At 42.3% G+C, this 21404-nt stretch overlaps 1 protein-coding gene across 1 annotated transcript in view; it reads right to left on the bottom strand.

Moving 5' to 3' along the window:
* LOC309552797 (C-type lectin domain family 17, member A-like) overlaps positions 1-21404 on the bottom strand; it is a 58056-nt gene that overhangs the window by 4779 nt on the left and 31873 nt on the right. The window contains exon 7 of the mRNA XM_082253711.1: positions 6663-6805. Coding sequence (XP_082109837.1) covers positions 6663-6805 — 143 coding nt within the window. The remainder of the gene's footprint in view (positions 1-6662; positions 6806-21404) is intronic.

Genomic DNA, 21404 nt, shown 5'->3' with positions numbered 1-21404 from the left:
GGGCACTGCATACAGAGTTGCCCCAGCACTGCATGCAGTCTTGACCTAGTTACTTCATGCAGTCTTGCCCCATGAAGTGTGTGTAGTATTGCTTCAGCACTGTGTGTAAATTTGGTTTCTGGGGGCAGCCCCTAATATCAGAAGGCTTTCCCTGGGTAAAAAGATTTCCTTTATTTCCCAGATCTGTGGGGAGTCCCCAGGAGCATGCAGTTATCATCATGGCTCCCAACTTAATTCATGTGCTCTGTACATTTAGCTAAACTATCTGCGTGTGTAAAACTTACACACTCCTAAATCCTTTCCCCACCACTGATTGGTTGCGTGTCTGCTCATCCCCTATTGGCCTGCACCATGCTGCAGCAGGCAAGAATGCACCTCCATAACCTCTTGCCGACTGCCCACCGTAGTATTACTGTGGCAGGGCAGCTCGGCTGGGCAAAATAACGTAGCACTACACGTAGACACAGTGGGAGGCAGGCCGCAGGAAGAGCGGCGGCGATTGCCACCAGCCTCCTGCGATCTTTAGATAAACTGACAGAAGACCCACCTGCTTATGTAAACAAAGCAGGCGAGTCTTCTGTCACACAGGCAGGGAGAGATCAGAAGTTTCAGCTAAGCTAAAACCCCGATCTCTCTGTGCCTGTAACAAAACCCTTCCCCCACACAGTTAGTAAGCATATTTAGGCATACATTAACCCCTTCCCTGCCAGTGTCATTCATACAGTAACAGTGCATAATATTTAGCACTGATTACTGTATTAATGTCACTGGTCCCCAAAAAGTGTCAAAAATGTCAGTTAGGGGCCCAATCTGTCCGCCGCAATGTCGCAGTCCTGCTAAAAATTGCTGATCGCCGTCATTACTAATAAAAAAAAAAATTCCAAAAATCTATCCCGTAGTTTGTAAATGCTATAACTTTTGCGCAAACCAATTAAAATACGCTTTTTGGGATTTTTTTTACCAAAAATATGTAGCAGAATACAAATTGGCCTAAACTGAAAAAAAAATTGATTTTTTTAAATTTTTTTATTGGGAATGTTTTATAGCAGAAGTAAAAATATGGCGTTTTTTTTTTTTTTTTTTCAAAATTGTCGCTCTTTTTTTGTTTATAGCGCAAAATCTAAAAACTGCAGAGGTGAACAAATACCACCAAAAGAAAAAAAGGGGGAGGCAGTGGCGCTGGCGCTGCCTATATGTCTATTTAGTTGTAATTGTGCCCAAATGGACAAAAATTATGAACATATAAATTACTGAACATATAAATTGCTTGATGGATTAGGGATGGCCTCAAAGGAAAGTGCTTGGTGCTTAAATGGAATGTCTGATAAATACACATATGGAAATGTAGGATAACCAAAATACCAAATCAAAAATATGTGGCTGGATATGGCACAAAACTATGAAATCTAGTGTAAATAAATATAGGTGGGTAAAAAGCAATATATAGGTGTTTCACAATTGCAGATGTAATAAAAATCGTATGTAATAAATGTTATATATACAGTACTGCAATTGAAAGAAGCAGATCCAAGAATAATATACACAAAATGCACAAATTCATAAAAACCTTAATTAAATATAAAGTGCAAAAAGTGACATAAGGTGCAAATAAAAAATTTAGGTAGTAGTGCAGGTATTACATATACCCAAAAAATATTATTAGAGTGACCGGAATGTGATTCCGTGTGAATCAAAAGAAATTGACCAAAGCAAACTAAAGTGCTGGAGTGCTAATGGACCATGTGGTGCATATATACTCTAAAAACAGTAAATAAATATAACCACAATGAGGTATTGTGAATGGCTCACACAGCCATAGTGTAGATACTAAGTGCAAAAGAAATGAGTGGTGGTGTATGTTACTAATTAAATAAAGTGACTAGTGCTGTGATACGTGTTCACCCAGAAGGAACAGTCCAATTTGTAAAAATCACATAAAGAGGTGGCTCCAGATAAATATACAAAGTGGCTGGTGCAAAGAAAAAATGCAATTGCAATATTCGCACAAGAGAAACAGTCCAATTGTCAAAAAAATCGCATGAAACGATGATTCCCAATATTGAAGCTAAAATCAGTCCAAAAAGGTGTACATCTGGTGACAAAAAGTGTTACGGATTGCTTCAGGGGATTCCAAGTGAAGTTGGTGCGACGGGACAGGGTGCTCCCCTCACTCCCAGGACCGCACTTACCGGAAATAATCACCCCTACAGGGGTAACAAGCCTGGAAATTTTTTAGCTGGACATGGAATTCATGAACCCTCTAACTCTGGTGTTTGGGTTCCTATATGTAGCGTGGCACCTCTTAATTCAGGGGTATCCAGGGAAGTAAGCATATGAAGGAAGAGAACTCGTATAGTTTAGTACCGTTGAAATCAATAATTTATTGTAATTGCAAAAGAAAGGGTACTCACAAACAAGGGAAATCAATAAGCAGTGTCTTTCCGGGTACGCTTGCCGCAATAGGGCTCTTTCGGAACGCAGGGCGGTCCACGTACCGGAAGTGCGTTCCACGGAGGTAGGAAGTGACGCGGTGATGCTCTGCGCGTTTCGTCAGAGTGACGTCTTCAGGAGTAGCGTCACCATGTCAAGTCCGAATCTTATATTGCATAAGGTCTCTAAGCAACAGAGGAACCGGCCAATGAGAGATCTAATCTAATATGGCCAATAGAAAAATTACTTATGACGTCTACAGTCGCAAGGTAGATTAAAAAAGAGGCTAATAAGGCCATATATACCCGGCCAATGAGGAATTTGTTCTAGTGCGGCCAATATAAAATGACGTCTATGGTTACTAAGTAGAATGAAGAAAGGCAAAGAAAGGACGTATACACCAATTAATGGAGGACGAATTGGAATAAACCAAGCAGGATATGTGGGATAAACGTTAATATGTGTTGCGAGTACCTACAAATGATTTTAAAAAGATATATTACCTATAAAGACAAAAAATCCAACATATGTGTAATTAATATATAACTAGGTGAGTCCTGCGTCAAGCAAATGGGAAAGACTTTTTATTACATGACATATTTGTCATATAAATGAATGCCAAATGACAGCTAATTAAATAGTATCACTTCTCATCCCATCCAAAGAAAAAACTTGTCTATAATAAATAGTATTGGTATATATTAGTTTTCCAGGTAATATATAAAACAAGATAATTAGTGTGGGCATAGGCTATCATCTGTGGTTTAGTGACCAACTGGCAGAAATTAATGAATATATATATATACACATAAAACTACTATGATCATTCTAGTACAGCAGGCATATGATATAGATATGTCACAATACAGGTATATAATACAGAAATGTTACAGTACTGTATATATATAATATTTCAGATTTTGGTGATTGTGTATTGTTCCCCAGTTGCTAGTTGTCATTGAACATGATGGCACTGGACCTTAAAACGGTCCAGGTACCCAGCAATTACAGGGGAAACGCCGTAATCGAGATCAACTTATATGATGTGTACATCATAGTAGGATAAATTAAAATAAGGAGGGAGGGATGGTAACCCCTTTAACTAGATCAATGTACAGAATATAAAAATAAGTTAATTTGCATAGAGATGTATCCATTATAGTGGGGAAAAAGGTCATAATATAAAAATGTATTTTAAAACACCCTTACCAAAAAATTATTAATATTTAAAATTATTAAATCATGTATATCCAATATTTAAAAATCCCTACATTATATGGGGGTGACAAAATATTGAAATAATCCTACCCAAGGGGGGGTTTTACATAAATATTGGCTAAAAATTATTATTTAAAAATCCTTAATTCATAAAAATCACAAAAAAACAAAAGAGGATACACTGGCCAATTAAAGATTAAAAATTTTGAAATAAAGCAGTTCAAATCAATATCAAGGTTGAGTCCTTTAGGTTGGAGGCAATCAAGCTGGTATATCCACCTGGTCTCATTCTGTGAGATCTTTCTCCTCTTATTTTCCCCTCTCCAGTGGCTTTTTATCTTGTCTATCCCATAAAACAGCAGTCCCTTCAGATCCTTGTTATGTACTTCTAGGAAATGCTGAGATGGGCTATGTTTTGGGTAACCTTTTTTAATATTGTTTATATGTTCCCTAATTCTGACATAGAGAGGCCTGGTGGTACGTCCCATGTATTGTAGGTGACAAGTACACTCAATAACATAAGTCACATGTGTGGTATTGCATGTAATAAGATTCCTGATCTGAGAACTCTTGTGATTATTCATTGACTTGAAACTGGTAATCTTCTTTGGTTGGGAAGGATTATTTTTACAAATTAGGCATCTCCTGCACCTAACAAACCCTTTCATATCTTGAAAGAGTTTAATCTCCCTAGGGGGATCAATAACATTGTGGACTAACCTATTTCTCAATGTTGGTGCTTTCCGATAGATGAACCTTGGTTTATTGGAAAGTACTTTTGCCAAAGAATTGTCCGTTTTCAAAATAGGCCAGTATCTCCTAATAATCTTTTCCACAGACTTGTACTGTCTGTATAACCAGTAATAAAAGCACAGTCATACGCCATATTTTTTTTCATTCTCCTTCCCTCTCAATAATTCATTCCTATCCATATTCCTAACCTTTTCCTTGGTACTAGCCAGGGTCTTACTGCAGTATCCTTTCTCCTCAAACCTCTTAGTAATGGTCATTGCTTGTTTGTCATAGTCCTCTATCTTCCCACAATTTCTTCTTAGTCACATGTATTGGCCTTTAGGGATGTTATTTTTCAATTTAGGGTGGTGACAACTTGCCATTGGAATGTATCTGTTTTTATCCGTTGTCTTAAAAAATGTCCTAGTTTGTAATTTACCCCCTTCCTTAAATAGCTGTAAGTCTAGACAGTCTATACTTTCCATGTGCCAATTTCCCGTGAAGGTCAAACTATATCTATTGGAATTGATATCAGACAAGAAAGATTCCAGGGAGGTAATTGGTCCATCCCATATCATAATGATGTCATCGATGTACCTTCGATAATATCTGAGGTGTGGTTGACTGGTGTTATATATCTGTTCTTCCTCCCACATGTTCATAAATATGTTAGCAACACTGGGGGCATACCTAGCCCCCATGGCCACTCCCTTGGTTTGTAGGTAGAAGGTCTTGTCATACCAAAAATAGTTACTTTCTAATGCTAACTTCAATCCTTCCAAAATGTACTGTATCTGGATTTGTTTCAAATAAGTCTTCTCATACAATGCTTTTTTGACTCCTTTCAATCCATCCTTCTGGTTAATACTTGTGTAAAGGGAATTGGCATCTATCATAACCAAAACACTTGAATCATCATGTCTTTAATTTCATTAAAAAGTTGTGTTCCATCTTTAAGAAAGGATCTCCCTTCTGCTACCAGAGGTTGGAGGAATTTGTCTAGATATTCCCCCAAACGAGAGAACAGGGAAACAATCCCACTAACAATGGGTGTTCCTGGTGAACAATCCAATCTCTTATGGATCTTGAGCAAATGGTAGATAACCAGGGTTTTTGATGAAAAATTTTCAATAAAAATCACACAGGTGATCAAATACCACCAAAAGAAAGCTCTATTTGTGGGAAAAAAAGGACATCAATTGTATTTGGGTACAGCGTCGCACGACCGTGCAATTTTTCATTAAAGTAACGCAGTGCCGAATTGCAAAAAATGGCCTGGTCATTAAGGGGGTAAAACCTTCCGGAGCTAAAGTGGTTAAGGGAAGAGCCAGGTTTTTATTCTATTCATAAGACTGCAGAGTTAAGGAGAGGGGGACAGATGGTAACAAGATCTAGGGAGATGGAGAGGGAATGTGGGCTGCAGGCATTCTTATGAGTGGATATTTGGCAATCATTGCCTCTACACTGGTAACTGCTGGGGACACTGTCATCTGTATTGGTTACTGTATTAACATACAATATGCTGTAATTTACATGATGTTTACAAACAGGGCTGGCCTAAAAATGGGTCTACAGCTACAGCTTTCTACTGATGTTTTGATAATGTCCAGTGTGCATGAGGCCTACAGAAGAACTGCATCTAGGGATTAAAGTAAATGCAACCCCTAACAATGAAAATTTTACTATTTACTCCCATTTGATGTGGTAAATTTACAATTGAAAGTGTTCTGTTGTTGTATTCATGAAGTGCAAAAATAATATCTATTGACCTGCTGGAAAATAATGAGCTCAGGTGGACTGCAGTCTTAGCACACTTCCTGTTCTATGGTGACAACACTGCTCCTCTATAGATACAGAACAATGAGTGAGCGTTGTCACCCTAGGACAGAAAATGTGTTTGTAGTAGGATCAACACAATAAAATAAAGAGGTAAGTTGCAATGCATTAAATGTCATAAACAAATATAAAGCTGCTTTTCTCCAAAGAAGTCATATTGAACTCTCTTGATTCCTGGCCACCAAGTTCAGCCCCCACCCCTCTTTGCTTGGATAAAACCCCTAGCTTGCTCACTTGTTTATGTTGCAATGCTGTCTATACCAGAGAACCTAGGAACACTTGAATTGCAGAAATTTAAAACCAACCATGACATTATTACGCAATTGCTTTGAGTAATAATAAAATAAGCAATAGGCTCGTTCCTGTACTTTTTGAGGGTAAAGATCCACTGTAACAAGCGAAACTAAAAGGTGATACAGAGCAATGATTATGTTTCTTCGAGTTACCTGCTCTGCTTCATTGTTTACTATAACCAGATGACTTTCTCTATTCAGACACATCTTCTCAGCTTGTATCCAATTTAATTGAAAATCAGAGAAGAAGTAACAACTGCCTTCAAATTCCCGCCAACCACTCTCACAGGAGGGCTCTAACAAAATAATAAAACAATCAGAGTTAGGCATGGAATTTGAATACTACTGGGTTTTTATTTCTTGTACAAAAGTTTTTATTTTAAGAAGAGGCATAAACATACATCAAAACATGGCATATGTGTACAATTAGATAAAAGAAAATGGAACGCAGGGAAACAGATAGCAGCAAAACATGATACAGACGTAGGGCGTGAGCCAACCTGAAAACATCACGGACCAAATAATGGGTATCAACAAGCAAAAATGCATAGATAGGGACCTAAAGTCCCCCCCTAGTGGTTTATAATGCAGTAAGACTATCAAAAGAAGAAATTCTATTACGTTCCAAAGAGCAAACAGGGGCTGGGCCTGAGAGTACCGAGCCAGGAAAACAACACTAAAAGACAAAGGAAAGAGAGAAAGAAGGAGTGAGAAAGTAGGACAAACAAAGAAAGAAACGACAATAGAAGAAGACTAAAGAAAGGGTGGGGAGAAGGAAGAGGGGGGAACGGGTCCTGCGGGGCGAGCGTCCAGGAGGCATTTAAAGAGAGAGAAGGGTGGTCTGGAATATGGAAGGGGCAACGTTCGAGATCCAGGGGTCCCACACCTTAAGAAACTTAGCGTGAGAATCAGAAACTATCGCAGTCAACTTTTCATTAATTAGAATATCATTCATACGGTTCTTGACCGCCTCAAAACTAAGCAACGGGGTCTTCCAAGATCGGGCAATGGTCAATTTCGTAGCCGTAAACAAATGCTGAGCCAACTGACGTTGTGTACGGGTTAAGTCAGGTATAGGTTTACACAGGAGTGCCTCAAACGGGTCCCTCTTCAGGGTGACTTGAAAAATATTACGGAGCAAGGCATAAATCCTAATCCACTGTCTGCGCACCTTGGAGCATGTCCACCAAATATGCGCCATGGTCCCCTCCTGAGCGCAACCCCCGGAAGCACAGGGGGGAATATGCGGGTATAAATTTAGCCAGTCTAACTGGGTTTTTATTTCTTGCAATATATATATACAAAAAAAGACCAAACATTCTCAGGAAAAAAACAATACTTTTTACTTTCTACTAAAAAAACATGTGCAGTAAAAAAATTTAAAAAGTCAAATTTCTCCATAAATTTAGGCTACATGACTTTGATATAAAAAAAAAAATCCCAATAAGTGTATATTGATTGGTTTGCAGGAAAGTTATAGTGTCTACAAACAATGGTATATATAGTGGATTTTTTTTTAATTACTAATGGCAGCGATCAGCAGCTTATAATGGGGCTGTGATAGTGCGGCATATAATTAACAAATAAGCACTCATACATACATAAAAATATACATATATTATATATACAGTACATACATATATATGCATGTACTACATTTTTGTCTTCAAATCACATTTTCATCAGTACAGTGTTTTTTGTTTGTTTTTTACAGATCTGAATGCAGTTCTATTGCTTTCTTTGGACCCATGCATGCATAAAGACCAATGAAACCGTGCTGCATTCAGATCTGTAAAACCTGAACCAAAACATCTGCATCTGATGTCAGTAATGTATACATATACGCATGTAATTACATGTTAGCTCATCTAATTTGCAATAAAAAAGAATTTTATGTGCATAAATGCATGCACACGTTTAAGTACCTGTATGTGTGTAAACAAATACATTTTAAAGTCCATGCTTGTGTTTTTTTATGCAGGATCTTTCTGGCAGCAAGATTATGCACCTATGATCACAATTTTTATTGCAGTCATGTGGAAGGAAATGCCGCGCTTGCACCGGAAGTGACAAGCGGGGCCGGTGCAGGAGCATTGACTCCTGGGAGCGATGGCGTTCAGCTCCCAGAAGTAATCGCAAACCGGAAGAGACGGCGTGGGCCGCGGCCGCAGAGGGAGGAAGTGGAAGGAAGGTGAGTATATTTTCTTCTATAATAAGGTAAGTGACCAAAAAAAAAAAAATCGTCAGTATCCATTTCTTTTTCAGGTTGCAATCAGCAAGCGGATGGCCCAAAATCGATTTTGAGGCCGGAACTCCGCTTTAAGGCATGTGTGTTGTTAACATGGATGGATGAAGAAACGTGCATGTCACTTTTTGAAAACTCAAATGCATCCAAACCTATGGTATGTGTTTTGCAGTGTGCGGATGCTCGTTGTTACATTGTACTCTACTGTACAGTGCATTGGGGCGCAATTTACAGTGATGGGCACATAAAGGAGGTGTGTTGCCATGTGTTTTGACAGCCTGCATTGATGCATATGCTTCAACCCTGTGAATAAACCTTAAATGTTTCCTTCACAGAGTAACCTCATACTCTCTTTTGTCTTTGGAGCTCCTTCTGTGAATACAGTAAGTCCCCTACATACGAACATTCAACATGCAAACTTTTAAAGATGTGAGCATGTGTTTGTATGTCCAATCCTGTAAAGCTGGGTAAAACAGCCTCAGTTTTTTTAGTTCAACCTAGCGGGCTGTACAAAAAAAAAAACTGACAGATCATCATACCAACACAAGCAATGTTGCAGCATTCACCCCAGCTGTAACTTTTTGTTCTGACAGGGGGACTTTTCCAGATAAAGGCTGAGATCACTGATCTTTGCTCTTCTTACAAACAAGTTGGACTTATGAAAGAGCTCCCGGAACGCAACTCATTAGGGGAATTACTGCATAGTTGAGGTCATATTACTGTCTGGCTTTTGAGTCTGCAGTTTGTGGAAGCAATTTTTTTTTGCCATTCTTTTTTCTGCCTGCTCTGTGCCCTAGCATGTTCATTCCTCTGTCTTCCTTTTGCGAGTCCCTTCCTTTCTTCTTTTACTTCTCTGCTCCATCTGCCTTTCTGCCCAGTCTTTGGCAAGCATCATGTGGGGTGTGTGCACATATGCAGTAAATCAGTGGCAGCCATCTATTGCTAGACAAAACCTGTCTGGCTATGGCGACCCAATCAGACAGGGTAGATGTTTGGCTGTGCCACTATTTAAAGTCTGTCGTTAGGCTGGATAGGTTAGGCTGTTGTTGCTGTAGACCTTTTCCCAGGCTTTCCTTATACGCCTAATCTGGTCAACTCAATATGTACACTTATACTATACATTTATTCATCAACTTTGTCCCTTGCCAATCTTCTTGCTTTTTTTTCTGAGCCCCAATGAATACCATTTTCACCTGCATGTTGAGTATTCTGCATAAAAAGATCTTCTCAATTCTATTAGGTAAAAGTATGGTTCTGGCTGGTAAGTATTTCCCTCTGACTAATGCCCAGTACACACAATCCGAAAATCGGGCGACGTTCCATTAGTTATTTTTCGTATTCTAGCAGCTCTCAATAATATTCGCTTAAAGGGAGAGGTTACTCACGATACGAATTTTCTCGGACGATAATTCTTAGCTTCCGGTATGCGTAACCACGCTGTAGCGTGTGAGGGGAAAATTATGTCTACTGCTCATGCGCTGTCTACTGCTCACCATTTTTTTCGGACGAACAACATACTGATAATACGATTATCGTACGATGTGTTATAATACGATCAAAATTTTTATGCTTGCACGACCGGATAATATCGGGTGAACTGTCGTGATCGCCTCTCGTAAGCTGTGTACTAACGATCTGATTATCGTCCGATCCTTTCACAAGCGTTAATTTTCGTCCGATTTTCGGATCGTGTGTACGGGCCATAAGAGAGCACCTCTAATCACTGCATCCTATCTGCTTGCAGCCCTGCTCACAAATCTTTCAAACAAAAGTTCCAGTGGTTTTCCCGGTGCTCCAGAAATTGCACAAATCTCATTGCCATTCCAGAACTTCCTATACCAGGCATAATTTGCATTCCTCCTTGAGGCATTTTTTACGTTGCTAGTAAACCCCTGGGAGTAAGGCTGATCTTCTGCCAGGCAGAGTGCTGAAAGTAATTAAACTGTGTCCTTTAAGTGACAAGTATTCTATGAATCCATACCTCTGCTACCAGTCGCAAGTCAAGGACAAGTGTTTCAGCCATTAAAATCTCAGGAAATTCCATGCGCCCAGCCTTGGGCTGCCTTGGGAGAGGAGAAAACTGGAGGAGGACGATGGCCAGGAGCAAGACCTAACTCCTTTAATGTTTGATTTTTCGCCTAATACAGCCATATCAGTTATGAAGGTGGCCATTTAACGGGAAGAACCTCAGAGGTCTCTACAAAAAGCAAGTTGCTAATATCCACAGCTGAGCTGCGTAAACATTTAGCAGCTTCTCCATTCATGCTTAAAGTTAAGAGACTCTTACAGAAATAATGGAAGAAATCAGACAGAAAGTCTCCCTGATTCAATAGGCTTTCTAAATTATTTTCTCTTGGCATGCCTCCAATTGTGAATGTCTCTGTAATGCAATTGGCAAGGAATGTAACTCTTCCAATGGAAGATTCTGTATCTTTCCTTCAGAATGACCCTTTTGTCCTTGGTTGAAAAGGTTAACACAGACCTGAAGAAAAGCTATCAGCTTGTGAGCAATGTCTATAGACCTTCACTGGCCTTTACTTTGGTGGACAGGGTCCTTTATAGCAGTTCATCCCTACTTCCTCCAGTAATATCATGGTGTTTTTCTACAACAACCCCTCTTTATTTCTCATCAGAAAATAATCCAGAGGGTTGAGGCTGGCCATTGAATCTAAGGATTCTTAAAAGACAAGTCAAGTTAAATAAATTCCAGATGAAATCTTTATACCCTAATATGCAGTCTTTGAATTGAATATCTATCCATAGACCTTTAGGATATATATCATAGTCTCATCCTTCCAGATTTCCAGTGTTTCCTTTAGTTTATTGGGGGCAGTCTTCACCTGCCTTTCTTTTGGATTGTCAGCTTCCAGCACCATTTCCAATAGCCTTCTCTAACAATCTCCCCTCAGCATCACATTTCATTTAGGCACTTTCTTATCCTGATGGTGAAGTGGGCCTTCTGGCATCTGTGGCTTTTCCAGAGAGGGTTCCTAGCGCTGTGGGATATGTCTCTCTCCATCAGCTCATCAGGGTGTCCCCTATTATGCAAAACAGTCTCTGGTTATGCTTGGACTTTCAGAATCATCTGTCACTGGCACCTTTTAGGTTCCATTCACTGGACAATTCTTATCACAAATGTCAGCAGGCACAAGGAAGGTGGCACTATGATGCAGCCGTAATAGTCCCCAATATCCTGTAACTCGAGAGGCCCTGAGATCCTTCTACCTGATTCTTTGTTCTCTTGATTGATAGCAGTGTCTTATGTGCCTCACAGCAGAGCGCACAGCCAGAGTTTATTCACATAGGTGACACCATCCTGGAGCTGGAAAAATTAAAATCTGGCCTAAAGGCCATGTAGATCCCAGCCTATGACAGTGTCATAGTAGACCAAACATCTTGTCATTTCATACATGACAAGGAGTCCCTCAGCACGAAATTCCAGATCTGCTTCCAGTGGGGTCATCCTCCAGTCAATCTATTCATGTTCCAACAACAAATGTCCCCTGTACTTTCTCAGGAACCCAAGCTAAGTATCTGCGGTAATGGACACTGTGATCATTTGACCTAGATTTGCATTGTCTCCCATGCCCCTGATAATTAGATTAATGTATCTCCTATTCAAGAATGTGAAGGTCCAGCTCTCTGATCTCCCTGCAGGTATCTCTAACAATGGTGGTTCATGGCCAAGTTCTTCATCCACACCCAGGCCGTTGACATTTTAATGGAGGTTAAGAGGCAGAATAGTTCAGCCTTGCCTGAGCATCCTCAAGGGTCAAATCTCAGCCATTATGAATTCTAGATTATCAGAGAATCCTCTAATAGTTTGGATTTTAACGCGCGATCTCGATGTGCCTGTGTCCCTAGGACACAGAGCAACAAGACTCGGCAGGAGGGCCCTGTGATTGGCCCTCCTGATCACATGACGGCTGTGTCCAATCACAGCCGTCATGTAATGTCAATACAGCCGTTGTAACGGCTTCGATCTCTTCTCCTCCTGACAGATCCTGTCAGTGAGGAGAAGAGCAGAGGATCGATTCTGCAGCCGGGGTGATCAGTGAGTATTTCTGATTACTCACTGATCAAAGGGGGGGTCTGTGCTGGTAATCAGATGATTGATTACCAGTGCAGCCCTGGGGGGAGGGGTGCCACTAGAGCCACCAGGGATGCCCACCATGGCCACCAGGGATGGCAAACAGGGCTCAGAGAGCCTGCCAGTGGTGCCCCCCTATCAGTGCTGCCCACCAATGCCATCTATCAGTGCTGCCCACCAGTGCCCGTTATTGCCATCTATCAGTGCCGCCCACCAGTGCCCATTATTGCCCACCAGTGCTGCCTATCAGTGCCCCATCAGTGCCCCCATCAGTGCCGATCAGTCCTGCCCATCAGTGCCACCTATCAGTGCCCATCAGTGCCGCCTATCAGTGCCCATCAGTGCCCATCAGTGCCGCCGATCAGTCCCCATCAGTGCTGCCTATCAGTGCCCATAAGCGCTGCCTATCAGTGCCCACCAATGCTGCATATCAGTGCTATCTATCAGTGCCAAATATCAGTGCCCATCAGTGCTGCATATCAGTGCTACCTATCAGTGCCCATCAGTGCTGCATATCAGTGCCACCCCATCAGTGTCTCCTCATCAGTGCCTGTCAGTGCGGCGTCATCAGTGCAGGAAAAAACGTATCCATTTACAAAACTTTATAACCTAAACAAAAAAACTTTTTTTTTTTTTCAAACTTTTCGGTCTTTTTTTATTTGTGCACCAAAAAAGAAAAAACCTGGCGGTGATCAAATACCACCAAAAGAAAGCTCTATTTGTGGGGAAAAAATGACACAAATTTGGTTTATATAACAGGGGGGAGTACCGCGCTTAAAAGGTGCTTAGTGCATGTTATTCATACATTTAATAATTTACTTTCAGTGCTTTCAAATGTTTAAAATAAAATATAAATATTCTCCAGTGTATAAAATTATATAAATATTCTTCAGTGCATAAAATTTAAAAAAATTCTCATTAATAAATAAAATATTTCTTACAAGTGATGTAAATATGTGCTATAAACAATCCTTAAATATATCAAAATTTGTAAAAATGAAACATAAAAATAAAATGCCAGTGATAAATTATGTGCTTATAAGTTTCCAATAATTAAATAGTTCAAGAGTGAAAAAGTGCCAAAGTGTCCTTGTATATATAAATAAAATGGTGTATATTCAAACGCCTTTTCTTTCCCAAAATTCATGCAGGTGCTCTTCCATGCAGTGGCCACTAGGTGTCCTAAGCGCTCACCTCAATTGGCTTTATAACCAGCTTTGTATGGTATCATATGTAATCCTCCTTTTCTATGGTTGATGGGTCCGGTCACTAATTCTCACACTTATCCCTTTTAACGCGATATTCCAGGGGGTGTGTGTGGAGCCTTTGAATCTCCAAAATAAATGGGGCCACAATAGTGAGGTACCGTTTGGTGATTTTATTAAAAGAGATAAAAATAACAGACTCACATTTTCCTTCGTCTTTGCCAATGCATAACAATTGTAATGTCGCTACGTCACTTCCGGTCTGGACGCCAAACCGGAAGTGACGTAGCGACATTACAATTGTTATGCATTGGCAAAGACGAAGGAAAATGTGAGTCTGTTATTTTTATCTCTTTTAATAAAATCACCAAACGGTACCTCACTATTGTGGCCCCATTTATTTTGGAGATTCAAAGGCTCCACACACACCCCCTGGAATATCGCGTTAAAAGGGATAAGTGTGAGAATTAGTGACCGGACCCATCAACCATAGAAAAGGAGGATTACATATGATACCATACAAAGCTGGTTATAAAGCCAATTGAGGTGAGCGCTTAGGACACCTAGTGGCCACTGCATGGAAGAGCACCTGCATGAATTTTGGGAAAGAAAAGGCGTTTGAATATACACCATTTTATTTATATATACAAGGACACTTTGGCACTTTTTCACTTTTGAACTATTTAATTATTGGAAACTTATAAGCACATAATTTATCACTGGCATTTTATTTTTATGTTTCATTTTTACAAATTTTGATATATTTAAGGATTGTTTATAGCACATATTTACATCACTTGTAAGAAATATTTTATTTATTAATGAGAATTTTTTTAAATTTTATGCACTGAAGAATATTTATTTATATAATTTTATACACTGGAGAATATTTATATTTTATTTTAAACATTTGAAAGCACTGAAAGTAAATTATTAAATGTATGAATAACATGCACTAAGCACCTTTTAAGCGCGGTACTCCCCCCTGTTATACATTTCTGAATTGTGTAGGTTACCAATAACAGTACCTGCAGCTTTAAAGGAATTTAGGATTCATATAAAGTGACAGCGCGAGAATTTCACCAACCCAACAAATTTGGTTTAGGTACAGTGTTGCATGACCGCGCAATTGTCATTCAAAATGCAACAGCGCTAAAAGCTGAAAATTGGTCTGGGAAGGAAGGGGGTTTAAGCGCCCAGTATTGAGGTGGTTAAAGGCTGTAGTTAGGTTGAGATCTACCAGGAAAAGTAGATTTGAGCAGTGTGATCTATATCTGATTTTAAATGAAGGCAATCCCTTCTTTTCCTTCAGCTGAATCTTGCACTATTCTGGATATAACGCTGAAGACTATTTCTGGTAGTAATTACTTAAGCTTTTGGAATCTCTGAGATGCAAGCCCTAGGATGTAGGGAACTATATATTACCTTTTTTCCAGAAAAAGTTATTGTTCAACCAATCCACAATTTCATTCTTAAAGTTTATTCAAGGCTTCACATCAACCAAGACTGGGCTCTTCACACCTTCAGAGACCAGTCAGAAACCCAAGTGTTGCATAATTTTGAAATGGCCAGGTCCCTCTGAGCCTAAATTACCACTGTAGGACCTTTACAGATTTTCATCTGTCATGCTAACACTTGGGCATCTGTGAACATTAGAGCCAAAGCGGTGGTTGTTTCTTTTCATCCTGTCTTTGCATCATACCCTCTAAAGTTGCAAAATATTTACCACATGAATGCTACCTATTCATGGCAGCATACTTTAATCACCCTCTAACTTTGATATTAGTAACGAGAATATTGGAAAGGGGGCTAAATTAGCCCCTCTTTCATATGGGATGGTGGAAGGGTTAAAGATGACTAGGGAGATTTAGTGGGTGCATAGCTTAGACAGTTTTCCCGCCTGGCTGAGTTACCAGGCAGTTTTTTAGTGGGGTTTTTTAGTAAACAGGTAGTTGTTAGGCAGTTTAGGTTTCTCTCAAGAAAATTAACGAATGAGCCCCTCTCTCCGCCCGCTCACCTCAGCCTATGGGGTGGAGGTTACCTCAGGAGATAGCATATTTAAGGGGCTTCCCGCCCCTCAGGGGCTCAATCTCCTCACACCTTCATCTGGATTTCATCTGGATCCCCTCTGCTGTCTTGCTGTCCTTCATCCGGATTTCGTCTGCCTTGGGTGCCTGTCGTTTCCTTTCGCTGATATGTCTCTTATTCGGCAGCTTTTGGAGAGGGCAGGTGAAGCGGGAGGTGAGGACTGGCTCCGGAGATGCCTGCAGCTGCCGAGAGATGCAGAGGTAGCGGGCCCGGCGGGGCTTATGCCTGTGTTGCCGGCGGAAGGAAGCGGAAGGGATGCGGCCGGGTCGGAGTTCACGGCGGGTCAAGAGGTTTCAACTCCGCCGGATGTAGACGCCGGTCACCGGTCGGGTGACGTGGGCGATGACGGTTCTATGCGGAGCATTTCCGGGGCAGTCGGCCCCGAGAGGCGGAAGCGGACACCGAGGCGAAGATTTTCTCCGGTGGAGACGGGGCGCCAGGCCGGACGGAGAGCGGGAAGTGCGGACCGGAGAGGACGTTCGGGAGCGGCTGCATCGGGCCGTAGGAGTTCGGTTTCGGTTCCACCAGCGGGTCGTCAGGTAGCTGCTACGCCGGATCGCAGGAGCGGAGCGATGGGGTCAAGATCTTCAGAGGCGCTGCTTGCGGGACGTCAGTCTGGAGGGAGGCCGCCCGCTGCTGACCAAGGGGCACCCCTCCAGGTCAGCGAACAGCTCTACTTCCCCTATCAGGAGGCACAGGCGGAGGCGTCAGAGACGGAGGATCCACATCCCGTGAGGAGACCGGCTGTCCCGGGTGGTGAGTTGCCGGGAGTAACTAGCCCGGATGCATTTTTTCAGCTGTTTAAAGAATTTTGTCAGACTTTTCCCTTGTCTAAATCTGGGGAAGGGGTGCCGGAGGTTAGTGATGTCTGGGCGCCCCCTAGTGTACAGAGTAGGAATAGCATATTTGATACTGCTAAATCTCAGAATCTCCCCAAATCTGTACTGAAGGAGCCTATGACATGTGCGGTGTCACCCTTGGGTATGCACTTGCCAGACTCCTTGAAGGAGCGGATATGGCAAGGGGCTTATGTCGATTTGTTGTCATTATTGCCTTCTTCTAGAGAGTTTATGTCCAAGGGTGAGAAGGATGTGGAGCAGGATAGGAAGAGGTTTGTCCCCAAGTCAATTTTCAACTGGATCCAGGCTTTCTGCATCTATTCTGCTATATTGTGTGAGAAGTTTCCAGAGAGGAGCGTGGGTCTTTTTCACCACATCGAGATCGTTCTGGAAGCTTATAAGGGTTTCGGGGGGGTGGCGTGGTATAACTATGATGTAGCCTTTAGACAGAAAATGGCAGTGCATCCGGGTCTGCATTGGGGTTCTAAGGATGTTGGACTGTGGCTGGATTTGTTTCTCCCCCAGCGTTCCTTTCAGCCCCGTGCAGCACCTGGAGCGCAGGTGCAGCCGGCAGCCCCCTCGGCTTACAAGCGAGGGATCTGCTTTGCATTTAATGACGCGCAGTGTCGATGGCCGGGTACTTGTAAATACCGGCACGAATGCGCATTTTGCGCCGGGGCCCACCCGGTGGCCAAATGTTTCAAGCGGATGGCGGGGGCTCAGCAAGGGGGTGTTCTGAAAGGCCCAAACGCCGGTGAGGCTGGCAGAGCTGCTGCCATGGCTCCAAGCATACCCCGACCGCTGGAAGGCGGATCTGCTAATTGATGGTTTTGGTTTAGGGTTCCGTCTTCCACTGTTTTCGGGCCGGGGGTGCACTGTTGTAAACAATCTGCCATCTGTTGTTGGTATGTCCCATGTAGTTTTGGATAAAATTAATAAAGAATTGGATGAAGGTAGGTTTGCTGGTCCGTTCTGTTCCCCCCCCCTTCGATGATTTCAGAATATCCCCTGTGGGTATTGTTCCAAAAAAGGAACCGAATGCTTTTCGTTTGATCCATCACCTGTCGCATCCGCGGGGTGATTCATTAAACGACCAGATTGCTGTGGACGATGCATCTGTGCATTACTCTACTTTTGAAGATGCTCTGTGCATTGTGAGGGGTTTGGGTAGGGGGGCCTTACTCGCAAAGGCGGACATAAAGTCCGCGTTTCGTTTACTGCCTTTGCATCCTTCATGTTTCAGCTCTCTGGGCATATTTTTTGAGGGACAATACTATTTTGACAGGTGTCTTCCTATGGGGTGTTCGCTTTCCTGCTATTATTTTGAGTGCTTTGCCACTTTTTTGGAATGGGTGGTGAAGCAAGTGTCGGGTAGGTCCCAGATGATTCATTATCTGGATGACTTCCTGTTTATGGGGAAAGCGAACACCCCTGATTGTGAATGCATTCTTAATTCTTTTTTCATGCTTTGTGAACAATTTGGCATCCCTTTAGCGGGGGAAAAGACGGCTGGGCCATGCACCTGTATCGAGTTTTTAGGCATCACTGTGGACTCGAATATGATGGAATTTCGGCTGCCGCAAGACAAGATCCGACGGCTGCGAGGTATGTTGTACATGGTACTGCGGAAGAAGAAGGTATGTTTGCGAGAGATGCAGTCGCTTCTGGGGTTATTGGCCTTTGCCTCCAGGGTGATACCTGTGGGGAAGGTTTTTTCCAGGAGGCTGTACCTCTCGATATCGGGTTTGAAGTCCCCCTCGGCGCACGTTAGGGTGACGCACGATATGAGGGAGGATATTTTGGTATGGCTACAGTTCCTGCTTAATTTTAACGGTAGAGCTGTCTGGCAGGAGGATTTTGTTTTGGACTCGGATTTCTTGCTCTTCACTGACGCTGCGGGCTCGGTGGGTTTCGCCGCAATTTGGCGGACACACTGGTGCGCGGAGCGTTGGTGTGAGAGATGGAAACGATCCAAATTAATAAAAAACATCGTTTTGCTGGAGTTATTTCCAATAGTGGTGGCGTTGGAGGTTTGGGGCGATTTCTTTAGAAACAGGCGTTTGTTGGTCAGTACGGATAACAAGGGTGTTCTGTACGCCATCAATTGCTTGTCTTCTAGGTCTCCGCCGGTCATTGCTTTGCTCAGGTACATGGTTTTCCAATGTTTAAAGCTGAATGTATGGATTAAGGCTACCCATGTTCCTGGGAAAAGCAATGACCTGGCGGACTCTTTATCTCGTTTCCAGGTTCAGAAATTCTTTCAGCTCCTCCCAGAGGCGGATTCTGTAGGCGTGCCTTGCCCGACTCACCTGTGGGATTTGGTTTAGAGCTGGTGTTGGACAATGTACAGCATTCCTTGGCGCACAGCACTTGGTCGGGCTACCAATCGGCGTTTGCTGTGTGGCTGTCTTTTCTTTCTTCAGTGCACAGCCCTCGGGAGTCTTTCTCAGAGGAGTTGGTCCTGCTTTTTCTGAACTCGCTTTTTGAGAAGGGGTACTCCTGGTCGCATATAAATAAACTGCTGGCAGGTGTTTCCTTTTTTGTAAAGTTGCGGGGTCACCCGGCTTGTGCATCGTTTTTCTCGGTCCAACAGGCAATGAAGGGCTACAGGAGGAGAACGGCTCACCCGGATTTGCGTCGCCCTATTACGTTGGACATTTTGCGAAGATTATGTTCCGCGGTGGCGGGTATATGTTTTTCGGGATATGAAGCCATTTTGTTCAGGGCAATTTTTTCTTTATTGTTTTTTGCGGCTTTGCGGATATCGGAAATTATTCCAGTGCGCGCTATCGCTGACTCGGGTCTTAAATTTAACAATGTTTGCTGTACGGCGGACAGGGTGAGTCTGTTTTTGGCCAAATCTAAAACGGATCAGAGGGGTGCAGGACATTGGTGCCATCTGAGCAGGTTCAGAGGTTCTCCGGTTTGTCCGGTGATGCTGGTGTCAGACTACTTAAAAGTCCGGACGGGTGACAATGTATTTTTGTTGATACATGCGAATGGTAAGACACTTACTAGATACCAATTTGATTTTGTGTTCAGGAAGTGTTTACAATCGCTTGGTTTGGGTAATTTGCGGTTCTCGTCCCATTCATTTCGGATCGGGGCCGCAACGGAGGCATCTAGGGCGGGTTTGGAGGTTGGATTGATTAAAAACATTGGTAGATGGAAATCGGATTGTTACACCTCTTATGTTCGTCCTAACCTCATATTTGCTCCTTCCAGGTAATCAATTGCAGGTGTGGATTGTGGGGCACTCGTTTGTGTTCTGGGCCCAGCAGCGAGCGAGGCGGCGGATATATTCCGAACTCCTTGGCTTGGACCAACATCGTTTTCAAGTTTCCTGGTTCAGTAAGAGGGGCATGAGGTGGGAGGATTTATTGCCTAGCCTGGAGAATCTGTTTGGATCGCAACCCCCTCCGGACATTTTGGTGGTGCACTTGGGGGGTAATGATATAGGTAAAGTGAGAACGCTAGATTTGATTTTTCAAATTCGGGACGACCTGCGCAGTCTGAAGTTGCGATTCCCGGAAATGGTGGTTATGTTTTCGGAAATCGTTCACAGGCTGGTCTGGTCGTCGGGGCGTTGGCGTGTATATGGTAAGATTAAAAAGAGAGTTAATCGTGCGCTGGAAAAGTTTTTGGCGCAGGTGGGTGTACTTTCATACAGGCACTCGGACTTGGAGGGTGGTGTCCAAGGGTTGTATCGAGAGGATGGTGTTCACCTCTCAGGTATTGGCCTTGACATATTCAATGCTAACTTGGGTTCTCTGATTGAATTGGCCGCGCTTCGGGGGTGTGGTGACAGGCAATGAGGCATTGCCTGTCTTTTGGAGGTTGATCAAATTGTTTTGATCTTCTGTGAATGACAACCTGAGTTTTTTATGACTGGGTTGGTCTGTTTATTCATGTTGATATTTATAAAGATGGTTATGTTATTTTTGAATACCAGTCAATAAAGAAGCCGCGGCCATTTTATCCATTCTGTAGTCCGAGTGCCTTTTTTATATATAAAAAAAAAAAAAAAAAAAAGGTGTTTTTTATAACAGGATAAGGTATTTAATATAAGGTTATTTAAGAGGGTTTTTTTATAAAAAAAAAAAAAAAAAAGTTAATTCTCCTTCCTACCATCCCCATATTGGAAAGGGGGCTAAATTAGCCCCTCTTTCATATGGGATGGTGGAAGGGTTAAAGATGACTAGGGAGATTTAGTGGGTGCATAGCTTAGACAGTTTTCCCGCCTGGCTGAGTTACCAGGCAGTTTTTTAGTGGGGTTTTTTAGTAAACAGGTAGTTGTTAGGCAGTTTAGGTTTCTCTCAAGAAAATTAACGAATGAGCCCCTCTCTCCGCCCGCTCACCTCAGCCTATGGGGTGGAGGTTACCTCAGGAGATAGCATATTTAAGGGGCTTCCCGCCCCTCAGGGGCTC

Source organism: Pelophylax lessonae (assembly GCF_965119305.1).
Source record: "Pelophylax lessonae genome assembly, chromosome: 4".
NCBI classification, from domain to species: domain Eukaryota; kingdom Metazoa; phylum Chordata; class Amphibia; order Anura; family Ranidae; genus Pelophylax; species Pelophylax lessonae.
This window is presented reverse-complemented; position numbering and strand designations above follow the sequence as displayed.